General features: G+C 38.4%; 1 protein-coding gene across 3 annotated transcripts in view; it reads right to left on the bottom strand.

The window, feature by feature from the left end:
• The window catches only part of LOC103466861 (vitamin D3 receptor A), a 115,134-nt gene that overhangs the window by 19,381 nt on the left and 81,847 nt on the right, over positions 1-13,906 (bottom strand). For all 3 annotated transcript variants that reach the window (XM_008412742.2, XM_008412741.2, XM_008412744.2), the window contains 3 exons: positions 8,222-8,406; positions 5,805-5,904; positions 5,224-5,401 (listed from right to left, as the gene is read on the bottom strand). In XM_008412742.2, the coding sequence (XP_008410964.1) occupies positions 5,224-5,401; positions 5,805-5,904; positions 8,222-8,406 (463 nt within the window). The remainder of the gene's footprint in view (positions 1-5,223; positions 5,402-5,804; positions 5,905-8,221; positions 8,407-13,906) is intronic.

The raw sequence follows: 13,906 nt of genomic DNA, 5'->3' as shown, positions 1-13,906 counted from the left end.
ACGCACACTACAAACGCAACAAAACTCTTCCGTTTTCCCCCGAAATCGTTGTCGTGTAAACGGGGCCTCAGACTCAATGTCCCCAACCTCCCCCGGAACGTGTTTGAAGTTCTGCCGGAGATGGGAGTTAAAGCTCCGTCTCATAGGGGACTCCGCCAGACATTCCCAGTCGACCCTCACTGCACGTTTGGGCCTGCCAGGTCTGACTGGCTTCCTCCCCCACCACCGGAGCCAACTCACCACCAGGTAGTGGTCAGTGGACAGCTCTGCACCTCTCTTCACCTGAGTGTCCAAGACGGCCGCAGATCCGATGAAACTGAACTGCGGCCTAGGGTGTCCTGGTGCCAAGGGCACATATGGACACCCTTGTGCTTGAACATGGTGTTCGTGATGGACAATCCGTGACGAGCACAGACGTCCAACAACAGAACACCCCTCGAGTTCAGATCGGGGGGGCCGTTCCTCCCAACCACGTCCCTCCAGGTCTCACTGTCATTGCCCATGCGAGCGTTGAAGTCCCCCAGTAGAACAAAGGAGTCCCCAGGAGGGGCACTCTCCWGTACCCCCTCTAAGGACTCCAAAAAGGGTGGGTAATCTGAACTGTTCTTCGGCCCGTAAGCACAGACAACAGTCAGAACCCGTCCCCCCACCCGTAGGTGGAGGGAGGCTACACTCTCGTTAACCGGGGTAAACCTCAATGTACAGGCGCCGAGATGGGGGGCAACATGTATGCCCACTCCTGCCTGGCGCCTCTCACTGTGGGCAACTCCAGAGTGGAAGTACGTCCAGCCTCTCTCAAGGAGACTGGTTCCAGAACCAGAGCCATGCGTCGAGGTGAGGCCGACTATTTCTAGCCGGAACCTCTCAGCCTCGCACACTAGCTCCGGTTCCTTCCGGAGCTAGTGGAGGAGACGTTCCACGTCCCAAGAGCCAGCTTCTTCAGCCGAGGATCAGACCGCCAGGGTCCCCTCCCTCGGCTGCCGCCCGTTACACACTGCACCCGACCCCTTTGGTCCCTCCGATAGGTGGTGAGCCCATTGGAAGGGGGACCCATGTCTCCTCTTTGGGCTGAGCCCGGCAGGGCTCCGTGGGTAAAAGCCTGGCCACCAGGCGCGACCATCGTGCCCCACCTCCAGGCCTGGCTCCAGAGTGGGGCCCTGGTGACCCACTTCCGGGCGAGGGAACTCTAGATCCAAGGTTGTTGTGCATTTATAAGGGGTCTTCGGGCTGCGCTGTGTCTGGTTCCTCACCTAGGACCTGTCTGCCTTGGGTGACCCTACCAGGGGCATAAAGCCCCAGACAGCATGGCTCCTAGGATCATTGGGACACTCAAACCCCTCCACCACAATAAGGTGGCAGCCCGAGGAGAGGATATTATTATTATATCTAATATTATTTTCTGGTTACACAAAGCATCAAACCATACCAAATGCTTTGTCCACTTAGTCAGCCAGTGTTAATGCATGCGACCGCATGGAGATCCAAGAAACTCGTCCCATAAACTTGAGCAACCAAAACAGTTAATGTGGCCTTCATTAAAAACTCAACAGACACTAAATGGAGTTACTAAAGCCACATTAGTAGCATTAAATTAAGTCTCCCATCTCTGCGCAGTGCAGCGGATTTAACTCATCATGCAGGGCTGGCCGAAGGCTGTGTGAGGCCTTGAGCAGAATTTGACTTAAGGGCCCCTCTTGCTGCTAAAAACATCAGCACCTCTAACAGCTTCTGTGTTAGATTTAGTGAAATCTGGGAGATGGGGAGTAGTTTAATTGGCCAACCTAAAAAGCAATCAGCTATAATTGCAATTTACTAATTTGTATTTGTGAACAAACAGAGCTCAAACTCAAAGATTAAACTCACACCATCAGGTTGTAGTTAGATTGAATAGTTAGATTAATGCAACTATGATTGAATCTAACTATTCAATCATAGTTAGATGGAATAGTTAGTATTCAAGGTTACAAAGTAAACTTGCCAGCTCCTTTTAGTCTTTTATTTAAATGTTACACAATTTAAAACCTTTCWATTTATATATACTGAAACCATTAAATCAAATTTAGCAGCATTGATAATCTCAGTAAACAAATGTTACATTTATGCATCTGTGATCTGTGTTAAAATATTAGCATTTATGGGCCCCTGAAATCCAGAAGGGCCTTAAGGAGCCGCTGATTTAATTTGGATTAAACAGAAGTGGAAATAATAATAACAACAATAATAATAATAATGATAACACATTTTAATTGTATTTTTTGATTTTATGTTTTCAAGACTAGTTGTGGGCTTAAATTAGGGCTGAAATGATTCCTCGAATGTTTCGAGTACCTCAGTTATTAAAATTCCTCAAGGAAAATTTACCTGCCTCAAAGCTTCATTAATTTATATTTTATTATTTAGCACACAGTGTTCCGGTCGGGACTTTATTTGCGTTGCGCTGCGCTCTCACTTCCGCCTCTGAGTTTTGTTGACGAAAGCTAAGTGTTAGCGGTATAATGTCCAATCTTCAAGTTCGGCCCATGACAATTTTATTGATTGATGATAATGCCCAGGTCTTCATCATTTTTGGGGTACCAATAGGCATCCTTAAAATGATGGAGTACGGCAGCCTTTCTCCTCCCCGAGCTGCTGGTTCAAAGCAAACGGCGGGAATAGCGCTGCAGGAGTATTTATACATGTGATTGGATAGACTGAACACGGCGCGCGACTGAGTAGTTGATGCTTATAGTGCAAGTATAGCTTTACGGACGAACCACACAATAAATTTCATATCCCGGTCTGAACAAACGGGTGGCGGAGCGCAATGTACATGGTTGGTAGATGGGTCTCTAAGTGTGACGAACGAGGGTGCCATAAATATCCCGTATTGCTTCCCCCCGTTCTTACATTCGTCTCCCACCCCACATTAGGTTTGTTTGTTCATCTTTACCCCCCAGACTTACATTTGTCTGTTCCCTGGTCTATTTCCTCCCTTCCTCCCCCCATCTTGCGTCCGTTCGTTCGCCTCTAATCTATCCCTCAACCCCACTCCAGGCGACATTTCCTGTATTCTCAAGCGCAAAGCTTGACAGGTATGAGGTAAGGTGAAAATTCAACTGTTAAACTCACTGGAGATGATACATACACTAAAAGCTGGAGTATAGACATTTTTTTATAAGCGTGTTTGTGAGCCTGCCTCTTTATTATTAAATTGAATGCAATTTCAGATCTATGTTTAACTTTTCTTCAGGTTAACTTAGAAAGTGAGCTATTACTGTTTACAAGTAAATTTTCTAAACTACAGAAAGTAACTGTTATGGACGCTCACATATGAAAAATTGGATTGATATTGATATCCGATAGTAATACTGCTGTTATGCCAGATTTACCAATATTTTATTTTATCTATTTTTTTTATCTGATTACTCGATTAATCATAAGAATAATTGATAGATTACTCGATTACTAAAATATTTGTTTACAACAGCCCTAGTTTAAATAGCATTTCACTGGCGATGTTTTCCCGCAACATACCCAGTAATATTTTTTAATTTTCTGTCAACATCTTTAAATACAAAAACACGGTGGACTGCCTCAGCGCCCCGACCACTGGGCTTAGCAAGTTTTCTGGTGGAAACCCTGTAYACTATATAAAAAGAAACATTCTGTTGTGAAGAAATGTTATGTTTCTGTACGATGATAATATAGGCAATCTGATGTTGATAAACCTTTATGTAAAATCTGAATAAACTTTTCCGTTTTATGACAATTAAGATGACCAATTTTTGTTCTATTTGCTAAATGCCAGAATAAAGAGAAAAAGAATTTTAAGGCATTTTTTAATTGGAAAAAAAAAATGCATGTCTTTTTATTTAGTGTATGCAAACTTCTGGTTTCAACTGTATTGGCATGCCTGATAAATAGGTGAATCTCTTAATAAACCATTAAGAAAAAAAATCTACTTTTAAATAGTTTTAAACAAGAAATAATTGTTTTAACAAAAATATAATAATAATCATAATTGCCACAGTATTGGTATGCATTTTAAACTTGCACTTTACTTTTTAAAAATAATTGGTCAAAAGATGAGAATGAGAAATGTCACAAAAGCAAACTTTAGAGAAAAGAACTTTCCTCCCTATCATCACAAATGTAAACATTTTGGAGGTCAAAAGTAAAACTGTGAGCTTGATCAGAAGAGAGTAGTATAATTGTTAGTGGCGCTAATCTTTATTAACAGTACTTAATTTTAAATAATAATTTGGAGCCCCCCATTGTTGACTTTAAAATGGAAATAATTCAGAATATCTGGTCAAAACAGAACCAACTGTTCAGACACAAAATCAACTTTAACATAGCATCTCTATATCCCGTTTTTTTGGTGTGCTGCCTCTCTGTGTTTTTTTTATATGGTTCAGCTCAGCTTTTAACCACAGCCAGTTTTGAGAGTATTCTTGGAACAGCTTTTTTGTTTTCACCTCTCCCATTAATGTCCTGCATACGTGTGGGCAGCTGATCACTGTGTTCTTTGTGTAGGTGGGAACCTCATTCAGGTTGCTGTGTGTGCATGCTGCTTTCATGTGGCAAATTTTACAAGAAGATAAATCAGAACCGGGACAAAACAGCAGGAAGCAACACTGTTACACAATGATCCTTGTGGTTTGTGAGGTGTTTCTGCTGTTAAAAGTCATTCACTCACTTCGGGCAGTCTGCAAAATCCCAGATGTATTTCAGATATATTCATTATTTGAATCAGCTATGCTGTACTGACTAATGAATTATTTTTAAGAAACTGTTCAACTATTTAACTTTCAATGACAAATTATGAAAATCTTTTGTCTCCGTTTGTAGAAGTAATACAAAAGCTGCAAATCTTTGCCTGTTTGAAACTTTTTATCTTCATAATAAAAGGTGCAATAACTTCCTCCAGCTGAACAGAAAAAAAACTGAAGTTATTATCTTTGGACCCAAAGAGGAATGAGCCAGAGTCAATAAGCTGAGATATTACAGCTATAAACTAGAGATCAGCCCCAAAACCTGAATGTAGTGATAATGACCTGATCATTCAGGGTCACATAATGACGGTTACAATGTCAGCCATTTAGTACCTGAACATGTCCAGGATTAAAGAACTACTGTCCCACCAAGACCTAGACAAACTCATCCAGTTGCATTGATTACCGCAACAGAGTCTTCAACGGGTTTGTCTAAGAAAAAAAAAAAAACAATCCTACATCTTCATACCTGAATCCTGGTATCATCTTGGCAAATCCAATGACTTTCTGGATGCTATAGGAGACCAGGTCAGCAAGGTGGGGCAGCATGGAGAGTTTGGTGTCCTCCTCGCAGGAGTCAGGACTGCTCGCTCCGTCCTGGTACATCATCAGCAGGTTGCTGAAGTTCATCTTGGTGTCCACAGATTCTGCTCCAGCAGATTGAGAAAGATTTGAAGCAAGAATATGATGAGGAAGGCAACAAATAGTAATAAGGACTTTGATAAGCTTTAATAACCGATAAAGCTGTAAAGATATAACTTGATAACAGAGGAAAAGTGATGCAACAGGAAACTGGAATCATAACTTTTTCTAATGTTGTTCTAAACTGATTTTGTTTATGTTCCTTAAATCCATTAAAACTAAAAACTGAACAAAAACTTTAAATATTCTAAGTAAAACAACAAGAGTAGCTTTGATCAATTCAACTTCTGCTTGCAGGCTGACAGTGATGCTGAATCTAAAGAGTTGAGTTTGGACCTTGGTGATGTTAACCCTGAATGGTGAATGAGAATGAATGAGCAGAAGTGAATGAGTCAACCTGTATCTCACCAGGTGAGTGATTGAATGAATCAGAGGAGGCGTCAGACAGCGAGTGAAGGGAGGCAGCTCTGCTGGCGCTGCGTGTTACCGGGCCGTCACGCACTGGAGGCTGCAAACATGCAGAGAGAACAGACATTAATATGTTCAGTGCAGCTTCTCCTGCCTCTCAGTCTGAGTTATGAATTAAAAGGATGTTTGCACTAAACCTTATCCTGTCAAACATTCGACTGCTCTGAAACTGGCTTTTACTTAGCCACTGTTTGTCATGTTAACCATTCAGCTGGCTGAGGTGTAATGTGGGTGGATATCCTCGGAGCAGCAGTCTCCAAGCTTCAGAGTTTCTGCATTACAAAGAACTCCTCCCCCACGACTCTCTCAATCAGCTCCTTCAGACTAGCCAGCAGTAATCAGCAAACACCTGATTGAACTGAACATCAGCTGAGCTCATTATAGGAGCTACTTCTCAGTGAAACGCTGGTAAAATGTTGTTAATGGGTTAATAGAAGAACCATGTTGTAATAACTTTCTGAAGGCAGAGTTTCAGAAAGAGGAGTTTTAAAGTAATTTAGCTCCCAATTTCAAGGCGCTAAATTACAAAGTAAATTTTCTTTTCAAGTTATATTTGATATTTATAGCATTTTCTTTAACAACTGAAGTTAACATAGTAACTTGATTGTGCTATAAAATGGCACTAACACATAATACTGCCCCTTTAAGCAGTGAATACATAAATCATGTTATTCTCCTTATTAAGAGACCTTTGACCCCTGAAAGTATGAGCATGTAGAAGCTTGGGTACATGAATGAATGAAACATTGAATATTTGCACCAGTGAGAGGAGCAGCTTTCACCTGAACTGCCTGGAGCTGAGACACTGCTATGTACTCCTGTAATAGAGATGCATGATGGCCTTTTCTTTTGCTTATCTAAGGATTAACTTCAGGTCTACTTATGTAAACAAATCTGACTAGTTGTTACCAGTGGATTTATTTTATTTATCTCAAACAAGCACTTTAGATCCTTTCTAATTCCCTCTTTAGTTCCCTCACAATGTTGAGATCCGCTGCCAAGAATTTTTTTTCTTGTGTGGATTACTCGACTGCTTCATTTTGAAACCCTGCGGTTCACTCGTAGTTTAATGCAACACCTGCAACTCAATATTCGGAAACCTCACTCATCTGCTACTCGATTAGAGTGTGCCTGTGGCTGCCTGCAGAGTGCCCAGTGATACATCATACTTGACACTAATAAATCAAAGAGCCTGTGAGACTTTGTCAGATATTCCAGCTATTCTTTACTCTCCCTCTCATTCGCTCTGGATATTACTGTTGCAGCAGGCTGCTGGGAGACTGTTGTCTGATGTAGTTAGGAAAATATTGCACATCTCTTGGTAACGTGTGCTATTGGTAGAGATGATGACAGCAGCAATCATAATGTCTCAAATAGAAATACAGTGATGCACAATGTCCTGCAAAAGCAATCAGGACCTTTTGAACGTTTCCACATTTTTTACAGTCACAACCTTCAATTTATATAACAGACACAGGCCTGTCACGATAACAAATTTTGCTGAACAATAAATTGTCCCAGAAATTTTTGTGATAAATGATAATATTGTTTTGAGACTATTTTCAAGTAATATAATGGTAATGACATAATAATGAAAAAAACACATTCTTAAAGAGCAATAAACTTTAAATTCTACTGAAAATTCAGCCCTGGAACTGGAAGACATTTTAAATATCTAAATTTAATAAACATAACAAAAGAAACAAAAAATAAAATGAATTATGAAGTTTCTGTAAACAAAATTGAAATTAATATTTCAATTAACCACTTAATCCTTTTTTAAACCATATTAGAAATGTACGAAAGATGTAGATAATCCAATTCCTATTTTAAATAAGAAAAACATTCTTATATAAATACAATAACATAGCATTGGTGTAGTGAACGCTTGATCATTTGTAGCAGCTAAAAAAATAATATAAACATGTGAAAAGCTCATTCCTTTCTACTTGACTTAACATCAATACAGTGTAAAGCTAATCTGATAATTATTATTTTTTTGATTAACTGCTTAATAATTGAATAGCAAAAAACAAAAATAGGAGATTTATGTGCAAGATTTGATCTGGGTGAAGCCAAAACTGTGTCACTTGAGGAGTTCTGGGTAAGATATACGTACAAAATGTTTAATTTTTATTTTAAATAAAAACGCTTACATTTTATTTACCGTTCTGGCTTAATTATTGCTCTGATGGTTTTTTTAAGAGTCTCTACATGCCAGTTAACGATTATTTCAATAATCAATTCATCACGATTAATTGTTTTAACTCTAMWTGATCTAAAGTGAAAACGTTCATTCATTGTTTCAGCTGAGTGCTGATTGGTTAAAAGGATATCAGAACTTGAAGCGGACTAACCCTGAAGCGTGAAAAATCAGAATAGGAGGCATCGTAGGTCTTGTGGTGAGCTTCCACCAAGCTAGAAATCATCCGTGCCTGCTCCTCGTTCAGACGTGGCCTCTGCGCCTCCCGGGCTGCCTCCTCTTCTTTCCTCTTCATTATCATTTCCCTTTTCCTCTGCACTTCCTCATCTGTCAGTATAACTGCAACAGGCAGATAGATGGAGGGACAGGCCAAAAACAATGAAGTAACTCAACATTTTCAGAATACTACTGAAGATCAGTTACTCAGGTCAGTTAAAAACAAATCCAACTCCTTCACTCCTTCAGTATAATTGTGTTTGTACATTTGACCCACAATATAATTCAAGCATTTTCAAAGTAGGGCTGGGCAATATATCGAGTATACTCAATGTATTACGATATTTTCAATTTACGATAGTTAAAATGGCTATATCGCAACCATCGAGTATAAATTGTCGTTCAAACAATTAACTTTTGCCGTCAAATCCACTGCGAGTATGGTTTATCCGACACCCTATGATTTTATATGGAGGATGTTGTTGAAATTATTAGCTTAATTATGGTCTAAAACTTAAATAAAATTTAGATCCATCCTTCAATCAATATATTCTGATTGGTACAAGATTTATTTTGATTATTTAAGATTATTTAAGATTATTTACCAGTTGAATGAAAATAACTATCTGTAGATTTCTGGTTAGAGTGCGAACTCATATCTACAGGGTCAAATTGTTGAACTCAGCACCTCTGTGACCCACACTCTCCCAAAATAGGGTAATAAATATGTCTTCTCCAAAGTACTTATAAATGCTCTGTCCCCAAACACAAGACAGTCGCTTGTAAATCTTCTTCCATGCCGCTAGAGGCACTCCCCTAATTTACATACGGTACAGAGGAGAACACGCCTTCTTGAACAAAAGAGGGTGCCCGGAAATGTTAGGGCAGAGCACCACTGTTTCTCCGGAGATGTGTCTGTCTTGAAAATGCGTCTCTGTATTCCGTCTTCGTCTATTGTCTTTGTCTCAGGTAATTATGTATTGGTAGGTGGTTTCGGATGATTATGATGAGTTGTGTGACTTTATGCATTTGATTGTTCAATAAATTCTGTATGATCGTACTTGAACAGCGATTTGATTTGTTGTCTCTGTGGTTTCTGTGGTACAAACGACGTCGTCATGAACTCGGGCCATGAGAGAAATTTTTTCTCGCTCTCTGTCAGTATTACGATACACGCAGACTTGTTGCCATAGCAACTGACAAAAACTGCACTTTATGTATCAGGATTCAGCACCAAAAACACTCAAACATTACCCCCGCATAGAGCAGAACATTCAGTTCATTACAGTTTTATGCTTTTAGGCTTGATGTGTATTTTCCTTTCATCAATAAGTGATTGCTGTGGTAGATTAGCCACCGCTGCTATTAGCCACGCTAACACAGCGATAGTTGATTAGTTAATTTAAACACCTGCTTTACTGATGATCTGTCAGTTTGTGTGTAGATCGCCTTTTTATTTTTAAGCTGAACAAAAACACACCTTATTCCACAGCACATCTATTTAAGTTTGTCAAAGTCAAGCATAACTGACCTACTTCCCTCCCCATCGCTATTTTGTTTCTTAGTTAAAACTTATGTCTCACCTTGTTATCTAGTCTTAGTGTAGACAGTTCATAGCAAAACACTGCATCCCTTTTTAGTTGAGATTACATTTAAGTCTAGCAGGGAAATGTGGGCGGGAACTTGCGTGGGTGAGATCATGCTGGAAGGAGTCTAGTTTAAAATAACATTGGAGCTAATTTAAGAATATCGTGATATATATTGTGTATTGTGATATAGCAAAAATATATCAGGATATTAAATTTTTCTCAAATCCCCCAGCCCTATTTAAAAGTAAGTTTACAACTTTTTCCAGTACCACACGTTGGAGATAAAAACAAAATTAATAAACTAAAAGGACAGTTTCAATTCACCATTTTATGACATCATTTATTACTGTTATTTATAACATCTTGTGTTAGTATAATACATTCTAAAGGTAAAATAAAATCTAAAAATGTTATGTCTTGAAATGTCTTTCTTACACAAATCCTATACACCTGACTGCTGCGATAAAGTTACAAAAATGTCTTTAAAATGTTCTTGCTACGTTTTCTGGCATAAATCAAATAGAAATAATTTGGGGAATTCTAACTGACCTAAAACAAGATAAATTTGGCCTTATTTAACTTCAAACAGTGAGAAAAAAATGTGTATGTGTTTTTTAATTATCTTTAAATATCTGGTTTCAACTGTAAACAGTGCTTTCCAAGTTTATGCTCTGAATCAAACGCTAGATTGCACTTTATTGCAAAACTGTGCAGCTTATATATACAGAAATCAAGAACTTTCCAAACATTGAAAGCATCCAATTGCAATGTAATAATGTTCAAGGATTTTAAGCATCTGTACGAACCCTGTGATATCCCCGTGTTCAGCATTATTTTTTGTAGTTTTGCTTCTTTCCTACAAAGCTCTACTTTTTGGAGAATTTATGTTGGGATCCCCCAGTAATTCTTCTTTCTGCTCATATACCATGAATAAACGACAGAATAATGGTTTGATTGACATCTCAAACCCTCTACTTCCGACACCCAAAGAACTGGAGTGCAGACACTGTGGATGTAGGACGGCAGCCAGAAAACAAGGAAGGGGAAGTTTAAATCATCGCTTCCCAAGGTTTACTCTTCAACTGGAATGTGAGATCTCTGAATACAAAAACTGCAGTACCATAATAAGTGGTTCACCACATTACTACACTCTTACATACTGCAAAGGTAGACAGTCAACATTACTGAGGGGGGATGAAAACACTGAGTAATTGTGCAAATTCAATTATATAATCCAGGACATTTTACAGTGAAGGAGATAATCTGCAGCTGGATCTGGAAGATTTGAATGCAAGTTTCTGTTTCTATTATGGTATCAGATTGTGCATCTTATGTTTTGCTTCTGCAGTGAGTCAACTTTTCAGTTCATGATCCAGTTCTTTGAGTTTTTAGCATCATGATGCACCCTGCCCTGCAATGACACACCTCTCAGATCTTCTGGTTCCGGTGTTTCGTTTATCTGTGCTACCAGTAAATCCGTCCTACCTTGTGGTAATGTGCATGCGCACATCGATGCTATGTCACATACTGCTTACTCGGCAGATTTCTTGTAAATATGTCCTACCTGTGGCAGTTTCGTTTTATGCGTTTTATTTCATCAAAGATTACAGTAAGCTTTATTTATTTTATACCTGGCTTTTATTAAGCTGCTGTATTACTTTATGTTTTCAGTTTACATGACAGCAGCTTGTAAATATATTTATAAATGGCTTTAGTTTGCCGTCTGCACCGTCTACTGTAAACAAGTCATTGGCGGTTAATCAGGATAAAATACTTTGTTTTTTGGGCTATTTCGTCCCTATATTTTAAAAAATATTTTAGTTTAATTACACTCTTTTTTTACTATTAAACTTTGCTAAATAGATGTTGGTAGCGATGTGAGATTGAAGCTGCATCTGATAACAGACATACAACATATTAATGCGCAAAAAAAGAGTTGTGGTGATCTGTATTTGTCTGTGTTTAATTTAATTCCATTAAACATGTTTCCCCTGTCTGATACCGTTTTATTCTATAACACCTGTGTATTTAAAATATTTTTTAACAGGTAGGATATTCTATACACTACAATAATTAGTGTATAGTAATTATTTTAGTGTTTTTATTTAAAATTAAAAAGCTTTTCATTTTAAATGGGTAGGATATCAGATGAAGGAAGTGATCTTCTTGTGGTTTCACTGTGTATATAAATTGTTCCAATACTATGCTAAGCATAACTCCTACGTTTCCACTTCAGTTCGGTCACTCAAATAATGTTATCCAATAGATTTAACATTAGCACAACCCGCTATAGTTTTCGGTTCATAAACATGACAGTAGTAGTTTTGGACGTGTAGCACTGGCAGATAGACTTAGCTATGTATCCGTGCTATGGTAGGAAAATCTGAAGAGGTAGCACCGATAGTCAGAACACATGTCTACTCTGGATCGCCAGAACCAGAACCAAACATGGAGAACCAGCATTCAACTTCTATGCACTACAAATCTTCAACAAACTTCTAGAAAACTAAAAGCTAAAGGTTTTAGCTAAAAACTTTAGCTAAAAAATTTTGCTAACTTTTTAGCTAAACTAAAATCAAAAATTGATTGAAATTAAAATTGAATCAAAAAGGCAAAAAGAGTTGCCTTTGATTCATAATAATTGGTAAATTTATCAACATATTTGAAGTATATTGCTTGATGCAATGTTTATTTCTCATTACATAATTGGTGCCTGCATTGTGTTTTTGTGATGTAAAGCATTTTGAACTACCTTGTTGTTGAAATGTGCCGACTGCCGGGTTAGTGATACAGTGGGAACAATCAGCTCATCTTAATTCAAACAAGGTAAAGGCAGTAATTTCTACATTTAAACAGGGCAAGAAAAAAAAATTTACCAGAAAGTGCAATATGCTCCTTTAGATGATGTTTCACAATTAAACCACCTCAAGCAACCTGTGTGGGTTTTATGGGACTTCAGGTAAAGACAGATGCATCTTTCAGTTTTCTATTTTTTTAAAACATCTGTAAAATATGTAACAACAATAAAAAAAATAAATCTGCAACTCCATTTATGCATGGCTTTGTTTACTGCTAGCTATAGAAGAATGTTACTGTGAACCCCTGAGAGAGAAAAAAAACAAAAAAAAAAAACAAAAACAATATTTTGTCCTAAAGTCTCTCCCCTGGAAACAAACAATCTGATGAATGAAATAATTCCTGCTTATAAACCATGGACACATACTATCGCATCTTTCTGTTTCAGTACCCAACTACAAATCAACAATAAAGGCACATAACATAAATATTTTTACAGTTAGTCCACTTGAAATCCACATGGAATTGTGTTGCGACTGCTACAGCGATGCACCGCGCCTGAATGCCAAGACTCATATTAATCTCTTGATTCTTTGCAACAGTAATCACTTAGCCACGAGGTTCTCAACTATGCAGCAAAGACAGACTGACAGACAGCACGACTCCCAGACAGATTAAAGCAGCCAAGCTGTTATGGCCCGGGCCCAGAGAGATGGGGTCACAACATGCAGAAAGATGCAGACAAATCTGCCATTTTGGCAGCAAAAGATAAACAGAAAAATAGCCAACTGTCATAATCTGCAGAGCATTTATTTATAATTAAGCAATTTAAGACAAAAAGAGAGCTCAAGCTTTGTTTTCTGGTAATTAGCTCAGTTTGAAGGCCTCGTAATCTGTTCTAGATGAAGGATGTAAGATAATGTTTCTTGTTTATTCATCAATAAAAGGTAGTTGGCGGCTGTAAATGACTGGTCTTCTGAGCTCAGCGTCTGGCCTGTCAAACATTTAAACACAGTGATAGACTTCCCTCATTCTACTACTAACCTACTCCCTGATTCACAAACACTCAAAAACTACTTTTTAAGGCCCAAAAGAATCTACAAGCAGACCCATCCTAGGAACAGACACCTACCTATCTACTTCAGCTTCTGGCCTGTTCTACCTGGTAGATGTTTGAAAATGCTAAAGGATATATTTTCTCAAACTATTGTATTTTTCAATACTTTTCATTGCAAATA

This window comes from Poecilia reticulata, linkage group LG7, assembly GCF_000633615.1.
Source record: "Poecilia reticulata strain Guanapo linkage group LG7, Guppy_female_1.0+MT, whole genome shotgun sequence".
NCBI classification, from domain to species: Eukaryota; Metazoa; Chordata; class Actinopteri; order Cyprinodontiformes; family Poeciliidae; genus Poecilia; species Poecilia reticulata.
Note: the sequence above shows the minus strand (reverse complement) of the source record. Positions and strands in the feature narration are given on the sequence as shown.